The 26,378-nt window shown below is 49.5% G+C and overlaps 1 protein-coding gene across 1 annotated transcript; it reads left to right on the forward strand.

Moving 5' to 3' along the window:
• The first annotated feature begins 15,008 nt into the window (after positions 1 to 15,008).
• LOC123103284 (aspartate--tRNA ligase 2, cytoplasmic) lies at positions 15,009 to 25,500 on the forward strand. Its single transcript, XM_044524814.1, has 10 exons — positions 15,009 to 15,633; positions 15,856 to 15,966; positions 16,062 to 16,175; positions 21,769 to 22,059; positions 22,143 to 22,253; positions 22,339 to 22,392; positions 22,999 to 23,078; positions 23,151 to 23,266; positions 24,875 to 24,989; positions 25,140 to 25,500. Exons 1-10 carry the CDS (start codon positions 15,112 to 15,114, stop codon positions 25,264 to 25,266), a joined length of 1,641 nt encoding a protein of 546 aa, XP_044380749.1. The 5' UTR covers positions 15,009 to 15,111; the 3' UTR covers positions 25,267 to 25,500.
• Positions 25,501 to 26,378: the final 878 nt, after the last annotated feature.

A 26,378-nucleotide genomic window follows, 5' to 3' on the forward strand; every position in this document is an offset into this window, starting at 1 on the left:
CTCTTGGGTTTCATTGTATCCGGTAGAGGAATTGAAGCAAACCCAGCCAAGATTCGAGCTTTGTCACAACTGGATGTCCCAAAGGACCTTAAACAAATACAAAAATTAACCGGGTGCGTGGCGGCTTTAAGCCGCTTCATCTCCCGCTTGGGAGAAAAGGCACTACCCCTTTATTGCCTCCTTCGGCGCACTGAACACTTCGAGTGGACGGATGCCGCCACGGTCGGACTTGATGAAATAAAAGCCATATTGGCAACAAACCCAGTCCTGGCCGCGCCAATCACCGGCGAACCAATGTTATTGTACATTGCAGTAACACACCAAGTTGTCAGCGCAGTGCTCGTTGTCGAGCGGGAAATGGACGGACACAAATCCCGCTTCAAAGGCCGGTCTACTACGTGTCCACTGTCCTCACTCCATGCAAATCACGGTACCCGCATTATCAAAAGATTGCATACGCGGTATTCATGGCATCCCGGAAGCTACGACACTAATTCAAGAGTGTTCCATAACAGTAGCCTCGGAAGTGCCACTAAACGATATTATCAACAACCGCGATGCAACGGGCCGGATTGCAAAATGGGCCATCGAGCTCCTCCCGTTCGACATAACCTATAAGCCACGGCGAGCTATTAAATCGCAAGTTTTGGCCGACTTCGTCGCAGAATGGACGGAGGCCGAGCTCCCTAAAGAGTACGGCACATATTCAAACTGGATTATGCATTTCGATGGCTCCAAAATGTTGGCCGGACTGGGGGCTGGCGTCGTCCTGACGTCCCCCACAGGAGACACAGTCCAATATGTGCTCCAGATCATGTACACGGATTCCAACAATGCAGCCGAATATGAGGCCCTCCTACATGGTCTCCGGATAGCAGTATCCATGGGTATCCAGCGCCTAGAGGTACGCGGGGATTCAAACCTCGCGATATCCCAAATAAATGGAGACTTCGACGCCAAGGACCCAAAAATGGCAGCTTACCGCAACGCCGTCCTAAAAATGTCAACTCGGTTCGAAGGGCTGGAGTTTCAGCATATAGCCCGAGAAAACAATCAAGCAGCGGACGTCCTGGCACGCATCGGAGCAAGATGCGATGCAGTCCCCCCTAACATATTTTTGGAAAGATTGTTCAAGCCATCCGTAGCATGGGAGGGGGAACCCGCAAATAACAGCCCGGACCCAGCCGCACCACTCGACGCCGAACAATCTGACACAATTGGAGGCTCTGCCAATGAAATTACACCTTCAGCCCACGTAATAATGGCGGTTATCGCCCCGTGGACAGAACCATTCCTAGCCTACCTTACTAGGCAGGAACTCCCAGAGGACCAAAACGAGGCCCGCTGCATAGTGCGGCGATCTAAAGCCTATAGAGTCCATGAGGGAGAGCTCTATAAGAAAAGCACTACCGGAGTCCTTCAAAGGTGCATCTCCGAAGAGGAAGGGCGGAACCTTCTGGCTGAAATTCATGCCGGACTCGGTGGTCACCACGCCGCTACTCGGTCCCTTGTTAGCAAGGCTTTCCATACAGGCTTTTATTGGCCGACGGCCCGGGCAGACGCTCAGGACCTAGTCCAACGATGCGCTGGTTGCCAATTTTTTGCCAACCAAAGCCATATGCCACCCACCGCACTCCAAACTATACCCATCACCTGGCCTTTTGCGGTCTGGGGGCTTGACATGGTCGGACCCCTTAAAGGTGGGACCGATAGGAAAAAATACTTACTGGTCATGGTGGATAAATTCACCAAATGGATAGAAGCCAAGCCTGTTAAAACGGCCGAATCCGGACCTGTGATAGACTTCATATCCGGGGTTGTACACCGTTATGGCGTCCCCCACAGCATCATAACCGATAACGCTACAAACTTTACCACCGACGAGGTAAAACTCTGGTGCAAAAACATGGGCATCAAGCTCGATTATGCTTCCGTCTATCACCCACAAACCAACCGCCAGGTTGAACGTGCAAATGGTCTTATCATGAGCGGCATCAAACCCAGACTGGTGCGGTCCCTCAAGGAATCTAACACGCACTAGGTAGAGGAGCTCGACTCCGTGCTATGGGGGCTACGGACCACGCCAAATCGCACCACCGGATACACACCATTTTTTATGGTGTACGGCGCAGAGGCAGTTCTGCCCTGCGACATAATTCATGACTCACCTAGAGTGCGCATGTATGAAGAAAGAGAAGCCGAGCATGATCGGCAGGACAACTTGGATGCCCTGGAGGAGGAGTGTGACGTGGCAAAAGCCCGTTCCGCATTTTATCAACAGCAGGCCCGAAGATATCAAAGCAGAGAAGTACGGGCCAAAAATTACAATGTTGGCGAACTAGTTCTACGCCTGCCGAATAAGAAAAAGGACAAACTCAAGCCCAAGTGGGAAGGTCCATTCATAATCGACCAAGTCCTGACTGGCGGGGCGTACCGCCTGCGAGATGCGTCGGATAACCGACTCGAGCCGAACCCGTGGAACGCCACCTGTCTCCAAAGATTCTTTGCCTAGCGCCGGACTCTGTGTTCGTCTCCTTCCTTTGTCCATTTTTTGCATTTTTCTGTCTTACATTTCTCTCCTTCCCCTCTTTTCTTTTATAGCCCTTAAAGGCTCATCTAGTGACACGCCACTCACGCTCATTAAACCTGGGGGGCTTCTTTAACAGAAGCTTATTTATACGGGCTTCACGCCCAACACATGCGTCAAACTTCCACATGTACCTTTTTCTTCACCATTATATGCATCGATATGACTTAAGTTTTGGCCAAGCTGGGTTGCTTGGCTCCTGTGCTTACCCCTACGTTCCCGATTGTTCGGCTAGGCGGTAAAGGGAGCACCTCTGTGATTGTTACTGCCGGGTCAGCCGGATGTGTACCTCAGACTGGGTGAAGCCGAAAGCTAGCGTTCTTAAGGGAATATTCGGTCGGTGAGATAAAAGATGATCTTTTTACTCATTTTATGCGCCCCCGGATGCTTTTTTCTGCGTCTTTTACGCAGTCCGGACATGCACTTTAGGGCATGCCTCCCAGCGAAAGGAACCCCTAACGGAACTATTCTCTCTGGAAGATGTTTCTTACTAACCATGTAATATAACATAACTAGTTGGGCACTTGTCTGATAAAGCACTAATGACCCCTACGCCTGGTCTCCACGCATACCAAGGTTCTTATATAACCGCTATGGTATTCGGACACACTCCGGACCGTCAGGTCCCGAGGTTGAAGCGAAAAGGTCAGCAACGACAAACGATCTACAATCCGGCTAGAAGGCATTACACATGTCAATTCAAAATTACATAGTCATTCTGACTAATTGTATTCCTCTTCTATACCATCTAACAGGCTGTCTAATTTACAGTCCTGCTGGGAATACTTCGCGGCTAACTCTACTTGGCCGTATACTAAGCTTATAGGGATCTCCTTCCCGTCAGGCCCCACTGGTCCGACCTCAGCCATGTGGTTTGGGTCAGACTTCATAAAACGGGTCTTCACCATGGCCCAGGCCTCCCTAGCGCCTTGTCGGCAGGCCGATATCTTCCACAACCGGAAGCGCCGCCGAGCTCCCTTCAGCTTCTCCGCAAGCTCTCCAAGGCCCTCGGGCATGGAGTGGGCAGGCCATAAGGCTTGGGCAACGCCTCTCATCGCCTGCCGAATTCGCTCGTGCAGTTGCATGAGTTCGGGAAGAAGGTCACCCATAGAACCGGGCATCTCCTCTGCAGGACGACCTGTGAGCATACCTACAGATATTACTCTGTTAGTCGACTTCATCGCCAAACTCTTTTTTCAAAGTTTGTTCAAGCACTTACTAAAAATGCCGCGTCGAAGCCGCTGATTCTCCTTCGTGGAGTCCGACAGCTGGCCACGAACATCTTTAAGTTCGACGTCCAGCTTGGTGTTGGCATCCTAAAGATCATTCTTCTCTCGCCTCACCTTTGTCAACATACTCTCACCGGCCTTTACCCGGCGTAAGAGTTGTTGCTTGTCCGGATCTAGTCCGGCGCCATCTGCAATATGACTTGTCAGATTTGCACCCACACCGCACAATACTAATCTTTCGAAGTGTATCTTACCTGAGGGGGTCTCTTTGGGCTCCCCTGCTGTGGCTAGTGCGGCCTCTAGTTGGGCCTTGCACTTTTCCATCTCCTGGGACAGTACGGTATTCTTCTCTGTAAGAAGCTGCATATTAAATGATCCTTAAATCAGTTGTTCTAACTGTTTCAAGTCTCGGGGGCTATTGGTATATATATATATATTTGACCAAAATTTTCTTACCCGTATGTCTTTTACATACTGCTCCGTGGCTCTGGCTAAACCATTTTGAGCGGCACGGAGGTATGCATCTCCCGAATTAAAGGCATCTAAAGCCTCTTGGGAGAAACAAGCGTCGCGTAGAACTGTCCGGCGACGCGTGTGGTTCATGGCACTCTCCACTTCAGAAGTTGTGGCAGACAGCCTGTCCGCATCCTCTGTCGGAGGAGCGTCCGCTGCGCGCCTTGTGCTCGCCTTCGCTTCCTGGCCAGACGTTGGAGCCTGGCTGGTGGAGGCGCGATTGGCAACCTCTCCGGATGTAGTCCGACGAGGTCTCTTCGTTCTGAAGATAGCACGAACATTAATATGCCCTGACAGAATAACACCAGGGAAACAGAGGGTGCGCTATACCTTTGCTTCGGCATCTTAGTCTGGACTACATTCCTTTTTGCCCCACGGGGCCCTGCGGCCCCTCGTTGGCTAGCCACCGCAGGTTCGGCCTCCTGCCTCGGAAATCTCCCCTGCAAAACACGGTTGTCGTCAGAGACACCGGAATACGTGAGAGTGGAATCTCTCTCAAGGGAATGAGACTCCGGTTTCTGTCACCTGGGAGGCCGGGATTAACCCTGGGTAATCAGCCGTGATGGCTACCAAGGTATTGTCCTTGCTTAGCTGATGGAAGACCCCGTCGATAAGCTCCACCGATATGTCCGGGTCCTCTTCGGAGTCCGGATCGAGGGACCGTTCTGGGTCCTCGGGCTGTGGAGGGCGGCTGTTTATATCCTTTACCTCCTGTCGCAGTTCCTGCAATGAAGTCGTTAGACTACATATCTAACCGTGGGAGTATAAAACAAACGGGCAAGCGCAATTATTCACTTACCCAACTTGGAGGATCGTACATAGTAAATCCGGCCTGCGGATTGACGCGGAGGAATTCCTCCTTTTCTCCCTTGTACAAAGAGGATAAGATCTTTCTAGGGCGGCAGCTGAGGCTGGCCCCTTACGACCGTAACGTGTGGCGTCATCCTCCCTGTTGAAATCCCACATGGGGTGGCCTCTATATTGAAGTGGCTGCACCCCCCGCATAATGCATGCGACCATGACTCCAATCATGGTTAGTCCGGAATGAGCCAACAGTCTTATCCGTCCCATCAGGTAAAGGGCGTCTCTGACGCTTTCTCTTTGAGAGCTCCGCGGACACCAGCTCAAGCGTTTCTTCAATGGAGCACTGTTGAACTCAGGGAGACCGACCCAGATAGGGTCCGATAGCAGGACGTCATCTATATAAAACCATTCCGAAGGCCAGTCCTCGGACGCCTTCTTTGGGGTTCCGGATAGGTATCCAGTCCCGGCGATGCGCCATACTTCGGCTCCGCCCACTTGGTATATGGACCCCTTTTGAGAACGGGGCACCAGGCAGAATAACCTCTTCCACAACGCGAAATGAGCCTCAACGCCTAAAAATAGCTCGCAAAGGGCGACGAAACCCGCAATATGCAATACGGAGGCGGGCGTGAGATTGTGCAGCTGGAGGCCGTAGAACTCCAGAAGCCCGCGGAGAAATGGATGAATTGGAAATCCCAGTCCCCTTATTAGATAGGGGACGAGGCACACCCGCTCTCCTTTAGAAGGATTGGGGGTGCTCTCCGCTTGTTTTCCGCCATTGTAGGTGGCGAGACCGGCTCAGATCGGGACCATGAATGCCTGAGGGAGAAATCCCTTGGCCTGAAGTGACGCTAACTTGCTGTGCGGGATGGTGCAACTCTCCCAGTCCCCGGGTTTGGGACCGGAGGGGCGAGGGGAGGAGCTGCGATGGCTGGCCATGTTGGAATGGACCTTTGCTGGAAGCGCTCTGATGATAACTCGCGGAGAGGAGAAGATGTGGTTTGGACCTAAATCCCCATCCCATTAAATAGGTGGCTCGTTTATACGGCTAGGGGCGTGGATGTAAAAACGCCATGGCTTTTCGCATTCGTTTGACACATGGAAGACGGTCATTATTGGGCGTGGAAGCCGAGGAACACTACATTACAAAAATCGGACATTATTCCTATAGGTACACAAGATTTGGAGAAGAACCCGCCTTGCAATGCCGAACAATCTGCGCGCCGGACTCGTCATCATTGAAGCCTGGTTCGGGGGCTACTGAGGGAGTCCTGGATTAGGGGGTGTTCGGGTAGCCGGACTATACCTTCAGCCGGACTCCTGGACTATGAAGATACAAGATTGAAGACTTCGTCCCGTGTCCGGATGGGACTTTCCTTGGCGTGGAAGGAAAGCTTGGCGACGCAGATATTCAAGATCTCCTACCATTGTAACCGACTCTCTGTAACCCTAACCCTATCCGGTGTCTATATAAACCGGAGGGTGGTAGTCCGTAGGCAATCAACTCCATACACAACAATCATACCATAGTCTAGCTTCTAGGGTTTAGCCTCCTTGATCTCGTGGTAGATCTACTCTTGTACTACCCATATCATCAATATTAATCAAGCAGGAGTAGGGTATTACCTCCATCGAGAGGGCCCGAACCTGGGTAAAACAAAGTGTTCCCTGCCTCCTGTTACCATCCGGCCTAGACGCACAGTTCGGGACCCCCTACCCGAGATCCGCCGGTTTTGACACCGACAATGGTGGAGGGGGGCACCGCACACGGCTGGGAGAGATCTTTGTGATCAACTTGTATCTAGAGGTGCCCCCTGCCCCTGTATATAAAGGAGCAAGGGGGAGGCCGACCGGCCCTTGTTGGCGCGCCTAGGAGGAGGAATCCTCCTCCTAGTAGGAGTAGGATTCCTCCCTTTCCTACTCCTACTAGGAAGGGGAAAGGCAGGGAGAGAAAAGATAAGGAAAGGGGGGCGCCGCCCACCTTCTCCTAGTCCAATTCATACAGGGGGAAGGGGGCGCGCTCCCTGCACTAGGCCGGCCCCTCTCTCTTTCCCTTATGGCCCAACAAGGCCCATTAGCCCCGGGGGGTTCCGGTAACCCCTCCGGTACTCCGGTAAAATCCTGATTTCACCCGGAACTATTCCAATGTCCAAATGTAGGCTTCCAATATATCAATATTTATGTATCGACCATTTTGAGACACCTCGTTGTGTCCGTGATCAAATCCGGGACGCCAAACTACCTTCGGTACATCAAAACATATAAACTCATAAAACCAATCGTCACAGAACTTTAAGCGTGCGGACCCTATGGGTTCGAGAACTATGTAGACATGACCGAGACACGTCTCCGGTCAATAACCAATAGCGGAACCTGGATGCTCATATTGGTTCCTACATATTCTACGGAGATCTTTATCGGTCAAACCGCACAACACTATACGTTGTTCTCTTTGTCATCGGTATGTTACTTGCCCGAGATTCGATCGTCGGTATCCCAATACCTAGTTCAATCTCGTTACCGGCAAGTCTCTTTACTCGTTCCATAATACATCAACCCATAACTAACTCATTAGTTATCATGCTTGCAAGTCTTATAGTGATGTGTATTACCGAGAGGCCCCAGAGATACCTCTCCGACAATCGGAGTGACAAATCCTAATCTTGATCTATGCCAACTCAACAAGTACCATCGGAGACACCTGTAGAGCACCTTTATAATCACCCAGTTACGTTGTGACGTTTGGTAGCACACAAAGTGTTCCTCCGGTATTCGGGAGTTGCATAATCTCATAGTCATAAGAACATGTATAAGTCATGAAGAAAGCAATAGCAGTAAACAAACGATCAAGTGCTAAGCTAACGAAATGGGTCAAGTCAATCACATCATTCTCCTAATGATGTGATCCCATTAATCAAATAACAACTCATGTCTATGGTTAGGAAACTTAACCATCTTTGATCAATGAGCTAGTCAAGTAGAGGCATACTAGTGACACTATGTTTGTCTATGTATTCACACATGTATTATGTTTCCGGTTAATGCAATTCTACAATGAGTAATAAACATTTATCATGAAATAAGGAAATAAATAATAACTTTATTATTGCCTCTAGGGAATATTTCCTTCATCATCCTCCCTTACGTCCACATCTACATGCCTCCTCCCATACGAACGGAGTGACACATCAAGACCTCGCCGCTAGAACATGGAAACCCCTCGACTTCTACCCACTGGATTCCAGGCAGACATGTTAGCGAGCCCTAACTTCCACCGAAATTTGTCCAACTACTTCTCTGTGAGCCGAGTCTCCGCCAAGAATAACACATCGTGATCCTCCACTCTCCCCAACTCGACGAGAGATCGAACTGTCGGGCCATTCCCAAGTCCCATGCAGTTCCAACTAATGATTTTCATTGTGTCCCGGACGATATCTCTTCAGTAGCATTGTTGACTTCCCCTTTCTCGCTAATGATTGCTGCCACTGCCTCCTCCATCAACCTTCCCTTCTTTGCGTCCTCCTCCATCCCTATATCTTGCTCCTCGTGGATCCTTTTCTGACCCACTATTTTCTCCGTACTTAGCCCTGACTCCCTCTTTTTATCCTCTCTCTTGAGCTTCCGGTGAAACTTCCCAATCTTCTTGGGATTTTGGTTTTCACCCGCCCCCTGATGTCTCCCACCTCTGTTACCACCTGCGACTGCACCACTTGGTCCTTCTTCCTTGAGTCTGCTGCAACCCCGAGGGGCGATTCATGTGACTTCTCCCCAGTATCCACCTTCTGCCCATGCAAGACCACTCTTTTCCATAGTCTGTCTTGTCCTTTGTAACTAGTTCCTGTGAAGCTGACGCATTCATATCCAACCTCCTCGGATTACCCCCACGCGCTGGTTTGTTGCTTAACTGTTTTACATGGCTCGTCATCTCCTCCTCACCTTCAACTCTGCCTCCTTTACCACCAGTCTCCCGACCACCATCCTTTCTCCAAGATAAGCTATCACTACCACTCCCACTTCCTCATCTTCCACTCGAACGGCTATACCCATAGTTCTGGTTCCCTCCCACACTACCACCTTTTGCCTTCCAGTTGCGGTCATCTTCATTGACAAACCTCCTTCTCCCAATATATGTTCTCAGCCAAGGACCAAACTGAGGGTTCTCTCCTTCGTTCATTCTGATGGAACATTCCTTCGCGACATGTCCAATAAAACAACATGTGTAGCAAAAGTTAGGAAGGTATTCGTACTCAAACCGACACCAGAGCCCCTCTTCCTACTCTTCCTCCTTCCCATCTATACTCATTTTCTTCTTTCTCTTCTGTGGTTCCTTGTCATTCTCATCATCTAGGGGGAATCCCCTCATAATTGGTTTACCTATGTTCATCCTGATCTTCACTCGCAGGAACTTTCCAATCACTTTCCCATCCATGCCAGCATCCACCTCAACAAACCGCCCAATGATGTTCCCTATCCCCTCCGCTGTATCCTCATTCGTCATACCAAGGGGAAGACTGAAGATTCTCACCCATAAAGGAATTTCATTGAAATCGTAGTCCTCGATCCTTTTGCTTGGATCATAGTCCTCCACCATAACAAGATCTTTGTCAAACATCCATAGCCCGTCCTCCAAAGGCTTCCGCTTCTCGGACTCCTGCTCGAAGGTGAACACAAACTTATTGTCCCCGGCCTCCTTGCAGTCGACCCCTTTTATTGGGCACTAGATCCGCCCCAAGGAGAGGCAGATCGCATCCAGATGAGCTAGCTTCTCGTACACCACCGTCCCAACCGCCTGGAGATCAGTTGCCTTCCCTACCAAATGGATCTTGACTCCTTTCCTCTCCTCCCCCGACAACTTCAGGCTCCTCAGCCCCGCTACTCCCTCCATCTTCCTCCTACAGACCAAGAGCCACCGTCGCACGTCGCCTAAGGTTTTGGTGTATTACGACCGTGCGCCCTAGGAAGCACACCGAAGGTTTTGGGGGGGATGGGTTTACGACAAGACCTGCGTGGGGGCGAGATGAGAGCGATCTGAAGAGCACATGGTGGTTACGATCGATCATGGACGAGAACGAGGGTGCGCAAAACGCCCAAACCCTAGTCGCCCCCGAGATCGTCGGAGTGGAACATGAACCATCACCAGGAGGGACAGACTCAATATGTGCCCATCTATACAAGGAAATTGATTCCATGGCAAAAGGTGCGGCGACCTAGAGCCCATCTTAAATAAGGGCCCAATATATCTATATACATAAACTATAAGAATATAGATTGCAGAACAAAAAAGTCAACACGGACAAGGGCATATGCCCCCTTCCTTAACGCATTTCACCTCATTGTATTTATTCAATATTTATTTATAATTGAGTACATTATAATCAATATTTGCAGCATATAATCACATATAGATGGTGTGTTGAGACTTTATTTGTCAAGTAAAATTATGTTTTTATGTTAATTCCTTTTTATTTTTCATGATATATGATATATATTGTTGAAACTATATATGTTACTAATGTTAAAGTTCATTGTTCTAAATAGCACCAGGGCCTCCATAATGCTAGGGCTGGCTCCGCCTCTTCTCTACTACTTGTATCCACGGTGGTCTAGCTATCTCAACATCTATAATCTTTTGCTGCTAACTATCTGTGTGCATCGACTTCTCCGGGTGCTCTCTCTGTACTCTGGTTTGTTAAAACTCTGAGGAAAATGTGGAACACTTACAGAAAGGCAGTGGCTGTCTGGAAGTCGCTGGCGGAGATCATGAACGCGCCCGCGGTGGCCGCGAGGAGGGCCTGCATGAGGCACGTCACGAGAGAACAACACGCCCCCTGCTTTGGATGCATTAGGAGCAGGCGGGTCACTAAATAAATATATTTGCAGCCGCCGCCGCATCCGGAGCAAGGTGCGGGCCTTGTCCCTGTGCTGCCTTCACCTCCATCGGAGCCGGTGTCGGGTGCACCACCGGATGGCTTGGTCACGGGAAGATGGCGTCGCCCTGCTCCATGCAACACACGCGACGACGACGGAGGGCCAGAAGCAGTGGGAGCGGAGGGGGCAAGCTGGTCGACGGAAGGAGCTGCCCCTGTATCAGCGAGGGAGCGGATGCGAGACTCAAATCACTCGAAATCCAGGGAGGGATGGCACACTCCCATTTTAGAATTCCTATTGATATTGAAGAAAACACCATGTGCGATATTAAAAGAGGTACCATGCTTGCCGAATTGATTGAACATACCTCTTTAGTTATATGGGACGAGGCGCTGATGACACATAGCAAATGTTTTGAGAGAGTTGATAGGTTGCTGCGAGACATCCTTGCTGCCTCCGACCCATCAGCAGCAGACAAACCGTTTGGTGGCTTGGTGTTTGTTCTTGGCGGCGACCTTAGCACTAGTAGAAAATGGAGCTTTAAAACCGGTTCGTAAGGGCCTTTAGTGCCGGTTCCATAACCGGCACTAATTGGTGGGCACTAAAGGCCCCCCCTTTAGTACTGGTTCGGCACGAACCGGCGCTAAAGTGCCACCACGTGGCGTGAGCTCGCGCCCTGGTATGGGGGACCTTTAGTACCGGTTGGTGTTACCAACCGGTACTAAAAGTTTTTTTTTTTTGAAAATTTTGGAAAAAAAATTTGATTATTTTTTTTCGATTTTTAATTTTTCTGAATTATTTGGTGATTTAGTCTCTAATCACCTCTCTTAACTGCTCAAGTGTGGATCACTCATTTCAAATCATCTAACTTCCCGACCGGTCACCCATCCCTCTCACTACTCCAGCCCAAGCACGCATAACTTTCGGGTTCTATTCTCCTTCGTTTCCAAGTCCGCACTTGTTGTTTTCCTGACAATAGTAAGATGTCAATCCTATTAACCCTCAGGAGTTTAGCTTGAGCATGAAGTCACACATTTCACTGTTTGAGTTTGAAACTATTATTCTAAAAAACAGTAATTATTTAGTAACACTAATATTTCTTGAATAAGTTTGACCATAGTTTGACCACAGTTTGACCATAGTTTGACCAGATTTGACCAAAATTCAAAAAATTGAAATAATTATTTAGTAACACTAATATTCTTGAATAATTATGTAGTAACATTAATACTTCTTGAATAAGTAGTTTGGCCAGATTTAACAATTTTTTTTAAAAAAACTTAAATTTGATCATATCTTTTTTTCCTTTTGAAATTTGAGGGTTCTAAAAAGTTGCAAATAGGCTGTAGGCTGTTTCCATCGGATGCGGATTTTCGTGCCGAATTTTTTGATATATTATACGTTTTTTTTCCGACATCGTATGCAAAAGTTATAGCCATTTTACATTTTCCCTACACTTTTTGCAAAACATGTCCAAATTTAAGTTTTCAAATTTTCCTAACGTGTAGATGTAGCAATATAACTACCTCTCGAAGAATTTTATTTGAAGAAGTTTTTATCATTTTCTTTTGATTTTTTTAAAACTGAAATGGCGATACACGCGGGGAGGGGGGGAGGGGGGGGTAGAGTCTGAAAATTGCCCTATAGTGCCGGTTTGTGTCTTCAACCGGGACTATAGGTTAAGACTCTGTAGTGCCGGTTGGTGACACAAACCGTCACTAAAGGTGCTCGTGGGGCCCTGGCCGGACGCCAGCCTGCCACCACCCCTTTAGTACCGGTTCGTGGCACGAACCGGTACTAAAGGTTCATTACGAACCGGCACTAATGCATAGCCATTCGAACCGGCACTATTGATCACATTAGTGCCGTTTTTTTACAAACCGGCACTAATGTGCTTCACGTTTGACCCTTTTTCTACTAGTGTAGGAAGATATTACCAGTTATTGAGGAAGGTACAAGACCACACATAGTGAATGCCACTGTCACAAAATCTCCCTTGTGGGTAAGATACTCACTTTGGCCCTGTTTGGATCTAGGGGTTAGAGTTAGTTTGGGTTAGTTTGGACTTAACTAACCCAAAAATATCCAAACAGGAGGGTTAGTTTGGGTTAGATGCATCTAACCCATTCAAAAAATCTAACCCACCTAAGAGGTGCTTATTTGGGTTAGTTCTTCTCAAGATCACTAAAAACACACATTTTTCTCTCGCTCTTCCCGCGGCAGATCCCTCCCCACTTCCTCGAAGCTTCTCGTCCTCTCCCTCCCTCCCTTTCGCACCGTCCGTGAAGGCGCCTCGCCGTATCCGCGCTCCATCTAACCCTGCCATCCAAACACCTCTTTGGCTAGAGTTAGTTTAGGGTTGGTTCAGGGTTAGAATCTAACTCTATCCTCTAACTGAGTTAGAGTATCCAAACAGGGTTTATCTACTAGTAATATGCAACTATCCTGTGGGGGGTTAGATGAAACTTCCCGTGCTGAACTGACAGATTTCAGCCAGTGGGTGCTTGATTTAGGAAATGGAGCTCTACCTGCAGGTTTTATCTATGTTGTGCCTACAAGTGTGCTGGTAACCTCATCACTTCAATAAGAGGTTACCAGATCACATGTGTTCTGTCTAACTAAACACCACACACTTTATCGATGTCTAGAGAAGACCTGTAACCGAACACCATGCGTGCATTTGTTCTCAACCAAGTCAGAGAGGACATAAGCAAACTACATGCAGAACATGGTTTTTAGCTTGCATTTGCTTAGCCAGCCGAGTTGAGAAAAAAAGAAGACCAAAAGGGCGAGAAACACCATTGAAATATCCAAACCTCATGGGATCGAATCCAACTTGTCCGGGACACAAGACTATGTCCCTACCACTAAACTACATTCAGCTATCTAGGCCCAATTAAATCACACATGGAAGAGGGAGTACATGCTATCAAACGCACCCGCTCTAGCAAAAAATCTTGTTAAACAATTGAAGGTCGCAAAGCCTGGACGGTTTTAGAGTATGGTTAATACTATAGCCAGCAATTAGGTATAAGTAGTTGGCATGTCATTTATAGCCAACATAATAGTTAGTTTAAATATGTACGTACTATTTTATTAATGACAGACCCATCTTACGATCTCACAAAGTGTCTTGGCGTCGTGCTATAGCTGGTTCTTATTCTACAACTCGGTTTTATTCTCTCTCCTTCAACTGAACAAAGTTATAGAAGTAGCATTCATTATAGTCTGCTTATATCATCTTATTATACCTGTTGAGGGCATGTACAATGCATAGCCTTAGGATGATGCCTCGCATGTCATGTAGGATCGGATATGAGTAAAATATGCTTGGATAGGAAAATGGAATCCTCTCCAGGAGGCGGGTGCTTGAAGAGAAAAAATATGGTCCGGAGTCAAAAGCTGAAAAAGTTAGAGTGAAAAGTAGAGATGCATGTGTACTAAAGTCTTTATTTTCTATTTCTTAATAAGACCCGCTAGTGATAGCTCGCATTGAAAAGAAAAAAATAAATGTAAATATTTCAAGCTACTTTTTGTCGTGGGGCATCTGTATCCATATGTCACCATTGTACATGCCCTGAATATACTGTCCCAATCCAGCTGCCGCACCAACAAAGAAAAAAGTCCAGCTGCCGCTGCAAATCCACGGGGGGCTTCGTTACACGGCGCGAGACGCCGTCGTCGTCGCGGTCAAAACCGTGGTGCTACCCTGGAAGACCAATGAACGGCGCGGTTAGCATGAAGCACGATTCCATGAGCAAGACAAGTGCATTGCTTCCCCGTCAAACTTGGGCACATCCCGCCCACAGCATATTACCCTCCACCGCAAAGCCAAACTGAATCTACAAATACCGGGCAAAAGGACACCTTCTACCATTTCCAGGCAAGAAGTGGCTTTGACCTGAATTCTTTGCGTTCCTTTCCGGGGCCGCCAAGCCAACACATCAGACGGGCTGGGCCGGTAGGCTTACACACCGACCTTTAAGTTAAGCCCAGTCCATCGAGGGCGTCCCGTCGTCAAGTTCACCCCCTCCACCACCATCCCCATCCCACCAGACCACGCTAAACCCTATTACCGCCTCCCCTCGCCGCCAGCCCGCCACCGCCGCGATGTCGTCGGAGCCCGCGCCTGCACCCGCCTCCGCCTCCACGGAGGAGCTCGAGGCCGACCTCTCTGCCGCGACCATCAGCAAGAAGCAGCTGAAGAAGGACGCGCGGAAGGCCGAGAAGGCCGGGAAGGCGTCGCAGCGCCAGCAGCAGCAGCAGCCGCATGCGGAGGAGGCCGACCCCTTCGCGGCCAACTACGGCGACGTCCCCGTCGAGGAGATCCAGTCCAAGGCCATCTCCGGCAGGTCCTGGACCGACATCGGCGACCTCGACGAGGCCGCCGCGGGCCGCTCCGTGCTCATCCGCGGCTCCGCGCAGACGCTGCGCCCCGTCAGCAAGAAGATGGCCTTCGTCGTGCTGCGCCAGAGCATGAGCACCGTGCAGTGCGTGCTCGTCGCCAGCGCCGACGCCGGCGTCAGCACGCAGATGGTGCGCTTCGCCACCTCCCTCAGCAAGGAGAGCATCGTCGACGTCGAGGGCGTCGTCACCCTCCCCAAGGAGCCCCTCAAGGCCACCACGCAGCAGGTCAGTCGTCTTATCTGGCCCAGTTTGCTTGTTTCTCGTCATCGGTAGCAACCATCATCCGCATAGTTAGATGGTTGTTTTGTAACCTTCCTTATTTGATTCGAATTGTTGTCGCCTAATTCGGAATATCAAGTGCACGCTCGTTACAATTTCGTTTTGTTTGTGTGTTATATATGGTGTGCCTAGCTGATGAATTGTTTGTCTGTTCCTTTGGACTGGCAGGTCGAGATCCAGGTTAGGAAGGTTTACTGCATCAATAGGGCGATCCCCACACTTCCGATCAACCTTGAGGACGCAGCCCGTAGTGAAGCAGAATTCGAGAAGGCTGAACAAGTACGTCCGTTGCAAATTCTTCCATTCGCCTTCTTCCTCTTTGCATGAGGCGCCCAGTTTTTGCTCTACGATTCTTATCCTTGCCATGGTTACAGAATGGAGAGAAGCTGGTACGTGTTCTCCAGGACACACGGTTGAACTATCGAGCTATCGATCTGCGGACACCTGCGAATCAAGCAATCTTCCGCATCCAATGCCATGTTGAGAATGTGAGTACTATTTGTCCTTGTTTGTACTGACCGACTGTTACATTTCATGCAGCAAGGCATACTGCCGTAACAAATAGCATGTTCTGTTATGTCTAGCACCACGTGCGTTGTTATTATTAAATAGAAGCAGGCCCTGTCGCCGTTCATTCTTTCATCTTAGTATCTCCATCTACCAGCAAAAGGCACCTTGCACAAAACTATATTTAACATGCAGCATTAGATATTGTTCATCAAAACTATGCTTATGTTCGTGACATTCATGTGGCATCTCATGCAGATAGATTTTATTATGTACTCCCTCCGTTCCTAAATATAAGTCTTTTTAGAGATTTCAATATGGACTACATATGGATGTATATAGACGGTAGTTTAGGGTGTAGATTCACTCATTTTGCTTTGTTAGTAGTCCATATTGGAATCTCTAAAAGGACTTCTATATTTAGGAACGGAGGAAGTATTTCTGTAGCATGTAATGTTTATTGTCAAGGACCTCGGTGCCCAAGACAGCAGGACCTCGACTACGTAGCTCGTAGTCTCGGTAGATAGGAGCGCTAGGGTTTTTGCCTAACTGCTCAATGGTGCGGGAGATGAGATTAGGAGCAGAGGGAGAGATAGGAGATAATGATTTATTGCTTGCGTCAAAGGGTGCAGATTACAGGATATATAAAGGCCTTATGGGCTTCTAACAAACTAGGAAACTAACTACTCCTGGACTCTAGGAACCAACGTAGGATCAGGACTCCTTGCCCCGATCATGCCTGGCCAGCTGTGGCCGTCGGCTGCTACTCCTGGGCGCGTGACCCGCGCCTGTACGCAGCGCCCCACATGACATCTCTCCCCCCCTCGACGAACAGCTCGTCCTCGAGCTGAAAAGTGGGGTAGCGCTCGACGAAACTGTCAAGATCCTCCCATGTTGCCGACGAAGCAGCCTCGCCCTTCCAATGGACAAGGAGCTGGCGAACGCTGCGTGCGAGGCGTGAACGAGTCACGCGTTCTGGTTCCGGAACAGCCGCACTGTTGTGGATTGGAGGCAAACCCGGCGGTGCAGTTGGAGGCGTGCCGAAGAACTTCTTGAGGAGGCCCACGTGGAACACATCATGGAGGCGCGAGCGCACGGGTAGCTCAAGGCGGTAGGCGACGTCGTTGACGACCTCGGAAATGCGGTACGACCCGTAGAAGCGTGGCTTGAGCTTGCCCCTGGTCGGCAAGTTGAGAGAAGATGCGGCGTGCTGGTGAAGACGAAGCCACACCCAATCGCCCACTACATGCCTGACGTCGCGATGGCGTCTGTCGTAGTAGGACTTGTAGACCGCCTGCGCCTGCTGTAGTCGATAGCGGACATCAGCGAGTAGCTCGTCTCGCTCCGCCATGCTCTTTGCCACGGCCGCCACCCGCGTCTCGCCTGGCTCGTAAGAGCGAATAGTGGGAGGGTCGCGTCCATACACGAGCTTGAACGGAGTTTCTTGGGTCGCCGTCTGGTAGGCGGTGTTGTAGATGTACTCGGCCCAGGGAAGCCACCGTAGCCACTGTCGCGGACGATCCCCTGTGAGGCAACGCAGGTACATAACAATGATCTTGTTAGCAGCCTCCGTTTGGCCATCCGACTGAGGATGAAATGCTGACGTCATGTGCAGCTTCGTCCCGGTGAGGCGCATGAGCTCCCGCCAAAATGCCGAGGTGAAGACGGGGTCGCTGTCCGAAACCATGGACTGCGGAATGCCATGGAGGCGCACGATCTCGGCGAAGAACACCTGTGCCACCGACTCTGCCGTGTACGGGTGGGCCATCGCCACGAAGTGGCAGTACTTGCTGAAGCGATCCACCACGGTGAGTATGACAGACTTCCCGCCCACGCGAGGGAGCGCTTCCACGAAGTCGATGCCGACGTCAGTCCACACGCCCGTGGGCACTGGCAGCGGCAGCAGCAGACCGGCGGGGTGCAAGTGCTCGGACTTGTACCTCTGGCAAGTACCGCAGGTGCGGACGTACTCTTGCACCGTCTTGCGAAGGTTAGGTGCGTGGAAGTCGCGGCGGAGACAATGCAGGGCGCGCAGGACGCCTTCGTGCCCGTCGTCGTGCACTGCGGTGAGGAGCTCCTGGAGTAGCGGGGACGACGGCGGAATGTAGAGGCGGCCGTTAAAAGTGACGAGGCCGTCAGAGAGCGACCACGGCTGCTTCCGCGTACCCGCCGTGATATCCTCACGTAGTGCGACGAGCGCCGGGTCGGTTGACGTAGCTTGCCGGAGGCGATCAATGAAGTCGAAGCGAGGACCCGATATCGCCATGACCGACGTCTCCTCCGTGTCGCGGCGGGAAAGGGCGTCCGCCACCGTGTTTGTACTACCGGCCTTGTACTCCATGGTGAAGTCGAACCCCAGTAGTTTGCCGACCCAATGATGCTGCGGAATGGTTGCCAAACGCTGGTCAAGTAGGAATTTAAGACTAGTGATCAGTTTTTACCACAAATTGGCGCCCCCAGAGGTATGGTCTCCAATGACGAATAGCGAGCACCAGGCCGATGAGTTCCCGTTCATATGCTGCCAGGGAACGGTGACGTGGCGTGACCGGCCGGCTAAAGAAAGCCACCGGGTGCTGGTCCTGAAGAAGGACGGCCCCGAAGCCGTATGTAGAGGCGTCACACTCGACGATGAACGGCCGCGTGAAGTCCGGCAACGTGAGGACGGGAGCCGTGGTGACCGCCGTCTTGAGGGCGGTAAAAGCTGCTGCCGCCTCCGGCGACCAGGAGAAACCATCCTTGCGAAGGAGGGCTGTCAGTGGCGCGGCAACCACGCCAAACTCCTTGACAAACTTGCGGTAGTACCCCGCAAGGCCGAGGAACCCTCGGACCGCGCGCGTCGAGCGTGGCTGCGGCCAATCGGCCACGACCTGCACCTTTTCCGGATCCATGGCCACTCCTGCAGCGGAGATGGTGTGACCCAGGTAGGAGATCGACTCGACGGCGAACGCGCATTTGGATCGCTTGACGAAGAGCCGGTGTTGGTGCAGGACGGTGAAGACGGTGCGCACATGTCGGAGATGGTCCGCCCACATCTCGCTGAAAATGAGGATGTCGTCAAAGAAGACGAGAACGAAGCGGCGCAGGTACGGCCGCAGCAGATCGTTCATGAGTGCCTGGAACATCGCCGGCGTGTTGCAGAGGCCGAACGGCATCACCAGGAACTCGTAGAGGCCGTCGTGGGTACGGAAGGCGGTCTTTGGGATGTCCTCCGCACGCATCCGCACCTGGTGGTAGCCGGAGTGCAAGTCAAGCTTGGTGAAGAAACGAGCGCGCCGGAGCTCGTCGAGGAGTTCGTCCACCACCGGGATCGGAAACGCATCCTTGACGGTGATGGCGTTCAGGGCGCGGTAGTCGATGCAGAAGCGCCAGGACCCGTCGGGCTTGCGGACCAGCAATACCGGCGATGAGAATGCGGAACAACTCGCTCGGATGATGCCCTGGGCGAGCATGGCGGCGCACTGACGCTCCAGCTTGTCCTTGTGCGCGGCCGGGTAGCGATACGGGCGGACGGCCACCGGGGCGGAACCGGGCAGCAGGGTGATGCCGTGGTCGCGGCTGCGGGGTGGTGGCACGCCAGAGGGTTCGGTGAAGATGCCGTCGAACTCGGTGATGATGGCGTCGAGGAAATCGCGGCCATTGCATGATTTCAGGGCTGGCCCGTCCGGTCCTGCAATGCCGCGCCAGCAGACCCGATGGCCCCTCCGCCAGAACGTCATGGAGAGGGCGCGGAAATCCCACAGGATCGGTCCAAGCATCGCCAGCCACTGCGTGCCTAGGACGACGTCGTAGCCCGCGAGCGGCAAGGCGAGGAAATCCTCCGAGAACGCCTCTTGGTCAATGCGGAAGGACACGGCGCGGTATGCGCCCTGGCACGGAACGCGCTCGCCGTTGGCCACCGTGACACGCATCTTCTCGGTGGTGGGGGATGGCAGTGTAGCCCGAGTGGCCGCCTCATCGGCGATGAAGTTGTGGGTGGAGCTTGAGTCGATCAGGGCGAGGAGGGAGACACCCCCGAGGGTGATATGCATCTGCATGGTCTCGCTCGTGCGCACGCCGGAGATCGCGTGGAGCGAGATCCGAGGGTCGGCCGGCGAGGCATCAGCGGTGGCGGAGGCCGTGTCGTCGTCGTCGTCGTCCGGCGCCAGGTCGAGGAGAAAGATGCGCTGGCACACGCGGTTGTAGCCCCTGCCAAACTTCTCATTACAATTGAAGCATAGGCCCAGGCGACGGCGTTCCTCCATCTTTGCCTGTGACAGGTGTTTGATTTGGTGCCCGTCCGGCAGACTGGGGGCCTGCTGGGGTGCGGCTGGTGGAGCCGGTGCGGGGGGCGCGAGGCGTGGTACGGGCGCCGGCAGGATGCCCTTCTGCTGAAAACGCACCGGTGGCGCGGAGGCGAGCGCGCACTGGTCGCGCAGCTCCAATTTGCGGGCGAGGCTCATGGCGACGGCAAGGGACTGCGGGTTGTGGATTTCCACGTCGAGGCTGAGGGGTGGCTGGAGTCCCGCAGTGAAGATCTGAACCTTTTGTGTCTCTGATAAGATGCCTGCCCGGGGGAGGAGCGCCTCAAACCGCTCCTGGAAGTCGACGACGGACATTGTGCGCTTGCACGCCATTAGTTCGCCCAGCGGGTTAGCGCGCAGAGGTGGCCCGAAGCGGAGATTGAGCAGCTCGGTGAAGCGGCGCCACGGAGGCGTGCCCTCGCCGCGCTGAACCTGCATATACCATAGTTGGGCAGTACCCTCGAGATTGTATGACGCCATCCACACTTTCTCCTCCTCGGCGATCCGTTGTTGATGGAAGAAGGACTCGCATATGTTGATGAATGCGAGAGGATCTGACTTGCCGTCGAACTTGGGGAAGTCCATCTTCTGAAACCGGGGCGGTCGATCATTGTGGTGCTGCCCATCGTGGGCGCCGTCAGCGCTCGACGAGGAGGCGGACTTGTCCTTCTGGAGTGCGTCGACGGACGTCTGCAGGGACGCCACCGTTGCAGTCAAGGCCTCGATCATCTTGGCCAGATCAGCGGTGGTTGGTTCTGCCATGCCGGAAGTGACCGAGGCGGCGGCGGATGGTGGCGATGGAGGTGTGCTTGGCGCGGACGCAGGGGTGGCGGCGGGCTGTGGATGGAGCGTGGACGAGGAAGAGGATCGCCTGGAACCTGATACCAAGTTGTCAAGGACCTCGGTGCCCAAGACAGCAGGACCTCGACTACGTAGCTCGTAGTCTCGGTAGATAGGAGCGCTAGGGTTTTTGCCTAACTGCTCAATGGTGCGGGAGATGAGATTAGGAGCAGAGGGAGAGATAGGAGATAATGATTTATTGCTTGCGTCAAAGGGTGCAGATTACAGGATATATAAAGGCCTTATGGGCTTCTAACAAACTAGGAAACTAACTACTCCTGGACTCTAGGAACCAACGTAGGATCAGGACTCCTTGCCCCGATCATGCCTGGCCAGCTGTGGCCGTCAGCTGCTGCTCCTGGGCGCGTGACCCGCGCCTGTACGCAGCGCCCCACATGACATTTATCTTCTTCTTTTGGTTCATACATGTAACTATTGCTGGATACCCATGCAGAAATTCAGAGAATTTTTGTTCTTGGAGAATTTTATCGGGATTCACAGTCCAAAGTTGATTGGTGGATCAAGTGAAGGTGGTGCATCTGTATTCAAGCTGGAGTACAATGGCCAGCCTGCTTGTTTAGCACAATCTCCCCAATTATACAAGCAGATGAGCATCTGTGGTGGCTTTGGCCGCGTGTTTGAGGTTGGTCCCGTCTTTAGAGCAGAAAAGTCAAACACTCACAGGCATCTGTGTGAGTTTATTGGGTTGGATGCTGAGATGGAGATCAAGGAGCACTACTTTGAGGTAAGGAAGATTTGGAGGAAATAAGTCTTTATTTAGTTCATTTGTTGAAGTGATGGTGACCAGGTACTGGTTTTTGTACACAGGTTTGTGATATCATAGATGGCTTATTTGTAGCAATATTCAAACACTTGAATGAAAATTGTCAGAAGGAACTTGAGACAATAAATAGGCAGTATCCATTTGAACCTCTGAAGGTAAAACATTACTCCTTATTGTCTTGTGTTGTTATACGTATGCTTTTGCTTAAGTTACTGTCTCAACTTCTTCTACTTTATACAGTACCTAGAGAAAACCTTGAAGCTGACGTACGAGGAAGGTATTAAAATGCTGAAGGTACTAGCTTGTACTCTTTGTCTATTTCATCATTATGGTGACGTTCACTTGCATACAGTATGCTCTTTTGTGTTCTCACAGTGTGATTGATGTTAGAAATTTAATAGCCCCATATATTACTGGTGTTTTGATTGAGCTGTCCTAATTGAGATTCCTGTGAAACAAGAAACATACTGTTAATAGTTGTTTGGAGTGGTTATATGATCTTCAAATTACGAATAATACTAAATACTGCAGTGGCGCAGCGCATATGAATTGGTGTTGTTATATTTTGCATGTTTTCTACCAATTTGAAGTGTGTATCGACATTTTGTTTTGAACAAATGCTATCTACCAACCCGTACTTCCAGCTTGACCGTTACCATGTTTTCTTGTTAGCTGAAAAACTGGTAGAAACTGGCAGTCTTTTCTGACATCACCAGCAGAATTGTTCCCCCATAGCTGAAAATAATAATTAGAGTACATCATGAGTGGATGTGCTTGACATTTTGAAACAAGGGATTAATTTTCTTTGGAAATCAGGCCCGGTGAAAAGCTGGCGGTTACTGTGAACTCACTTATGAGTTCAGTTGGACAAGATTTATGGATGACTTGTCTGTATGGCAGGAAGCCGGAACTGAAATCGAGCCTATGGGTGACCTTAACACTGAAGCTGAGAAGAAACTTGGTCGGCTTGTTAAGGAGAAGTACGTAGATCTACTGCTCGTATGTAACTGTATCACTTAATTTCAATAAGCTAACTTATCTGTTATTTGTAGGTATGGCACAGAATTTTTCATCCTCTATCGATATCCTTTGGCTGTGCGCCCTTTCTACACCATGCCTTGCTACGATGATCCAGCTTACAGCAACTCTTTTGATGTTTTCATTCGAGGTGAGTATTAATTAATCATTACAACACTACCAAAGAAGTTGTTTGGCTTGTGATTCCAGTTGCATGGGTATAGCTTTCGTGTTATTTTTATACATTTGAAGACCTATTTTTTCTTTGATTTCTAGTTGGTGCAAAATTGCAAAATATTTGTTATTTCTATTTACGTATCTTCATTTTTCCTAGATACTACCTATGAAGTGTTTTCATGTTCCTAATCAGCGAGGAATTAAAGTTGCTTCCCATGTCCGTATGTTACCGTTTCCTTTGTTTGCAACTAGCCACTTATACTTGAGGAAACAATTACGGCAAGTTGCTTATACCACCTCTCCTTTTAGTAAAATTAAATCATCTGGGTATGTTAAGTACTCATTTCAAACAAAAAGTACTGATAAATATACAAAAAAGGAGCATTAATTAAGTTTACCTTTTTCAACTGTTGAGTTTCTTGCGGCATCATTTTTCCTAATTGGGTAGGAAAAATTACTAGTATACTGGTACCCCAGTTCCTGAACATGTGCTTTCTGGAATTTCGCAGAAAACCCAATACACATATAGGAATGACCAATCACCCACATTCATTTGGTTACTTGTTCTTGTTGGGATGATGTGTGCCACTCTAGTCAACATCTATAATATTCAGTTGGGATGATGTGTGCCACTCTAGTCCGTAACTACATTCTGATAAATGAGAATTAACCAAACAGGATACAAGTTTAAGAGAATAATGTTTCAAAGTTATATCAAAATCGTGGAATCAGATGCATTTGGAATGGAAGTTGAAAGCTATAATGGATGCTATATGGCAGAACTATTGAACTAGATGGGTAGAGCAGGGCCACTATTCTGCCTGACACTGTTTCTTATACATATTCTTTGATATCTAGACCCATAGAATGATAGGAGTGATGTTCTATTGTGGAAAAAAAGCTTCTGTGGGTTGACAAAATAAAAACAGTAGAATGTAGTGATTATTCCAACAGGTTGTGGTTATAGGGAGATGTTGCATGACAGTATAATGGCACAGAAAGTATCTATATTAGGTCAGTTCTTCTGCCTCAGGTAAATAGTTCATACAATATAGGCTATATTAGGTCAGTTCTTCTGCCTCATGATTAGGGTTTTGAAAGAATATCTATATAGACATAGCCTGGATAAGAGAACCTTTGGATGAGAAAAGACTAACCATCATTCTTGCTTGAGCAATACGTGCTCATCTCCTCTATTTATGTATGTGTCCAAGGTAACAAAGGTTCCTAGTTAACATGAGTTGGACTCTCCACTGATTCCTGACAAGTTTGTAGTCTAGAACATACAAACTTAAACAAACTGGTATATTGAAGCAAAGTTCTCCACTACTTCCACTGATAGCTAACATCGTCCCAGCCTAGGTTTTGTGCTGGCTTGTTTCCTAGGTCCATCAATAATTCAAGAAAAAAAGACATACTGGTATAATGAAGCAAAAATCTCCCATCTGTACGACTAAAGACATTAAACAAACACATTCTCTTTGGGGATTTTGCATATGAAACTGCCTGCTATGTTCAGTATATTAGCATGAATGCTTGTTAGTTTTAATTCTGATTCTGACCAATTTTATTTGTATGACAGGTGAGGAAATTATTTCTGGAGCGCAAAGAATACATACGCCTGAACTTCTGAGGAAACGTGCAATCGAGTGTGGAATTGACGCTAGTACTATCGCATCATACATTGAATCATTCAGGTTTGTTCTTGTCTCATGTATGGCGGCAATGTTGTAATATTGCAGTATTTACCAGTACATAGTTGTTTCCAACAATCCATCTCAATGCTTCAGTAATACATATATTTTCTTCACTTCGGTACTCAATTCCTCCCATGCTGACAATCACAGCTATGGTGCACCTCCTCATGGCGGTTTTGGGGTCGGCTTGGAGAGAGTGGTTATGCTGTTCTGCGCCCTCAACAACATCAGGAAGACATCTCTTTTCCCTCGTGATCCACAGAGGCTCGCGCCATAAGTTTCTTTCCTGGGTCGACAGCTTGCACCCATGGTTGTCATCATCTTCACCAATCTGCTAGTCAAGTACTGGAACAACCTATGATGATGGGTGCAGTGCTGTTCATTACGTTTGAGTTTATGGCGTGGCTAATGTGTAGCACCGTCAGTGTGTTGGAGCTTCTGTTAATACTCACAAAGCTACTTATGTTGATAACCAATCTCGAACAAAATGAAAATTAATCTGCTTTTCCAAGTGGGTCTGCTAGCTGTGTTTTTGCGCTTGCTGATACTGCCGTCATTTTCGTTATTTGTCTCTGTCAAACCTAGGGATGCAGGCGGATGTGTCCGCATCCATCCGAAGCCAAAAATGCAATAATCATTACTCTTTTAAACTGCTAAAACGTTTTACAATTGTTTACATAGGGAGTATTACTTCAATTATCGTGCTAGGCTCATCATGTGGTGCATGCCTAGTCTAACTGCAATGTGTCCTTTCACGTGGATCCAGTTTTTTACGACAGCAAGAATTAGTGTGGCGTCAAGATAGTATTGAGACGAATCTTTGATAGCAGGGGTTATCTTGAAGTGCGGAGTGGCGTCAAGAGTCTTGAGACAAATCTTTGATAGCAGGGGGGTATTTTGAGTGACATTTCTCCCGGTTGAAGGTTCGATGCACATTGTATATATCTGCGGTTAACATGCGCCAAACAAGAGCAGATACATTCAACATAAGGAACATAAAAAATAATAAAAATTATACCCAAATCTGTAGACCACCTAATGAAGATTATAAGTATTGACGCGAGTCGAAGGCGCACCGTCGTCATAGCCCCTCCTTGTTATTTTAAACAATCGAAAAGTCATCATACTAAGACCTTACAGAACAGCGCACCAAAACAACAACCGCTGCCGAAACAACAACCGCTGCCGATGAAGAGAATCTTAGATCAAAAATATCCAATCTAAAGACATACGAACGATAAACGAAAATCAGATCCACCAAAGACAAAATTGCCAAAGACACATCCTTGCACGCCTTATGCATGCAGCACCAGGACGAGGGTAGACGGAGACAACCTTATTTCATTTTTAGAGAGAAGCCACAGTCTTGCCTCTGCGAAGAACACAAAC

Source organism: Triticum aestivum, chromosome 5A, assembly GCF_018294505.1.
Source record: "Triticum aestivum cultivar Chinese Spring chromosome 5A, IWGSC CS RefSeq v2.1, whole genome shotgun sequence".
Lineage (NCBI taxonomy): Eukaryota > Viridiplantae > Streptophyta > Magnoliopsida > Poales > Poaceae > Triticum > Triticum aestivum.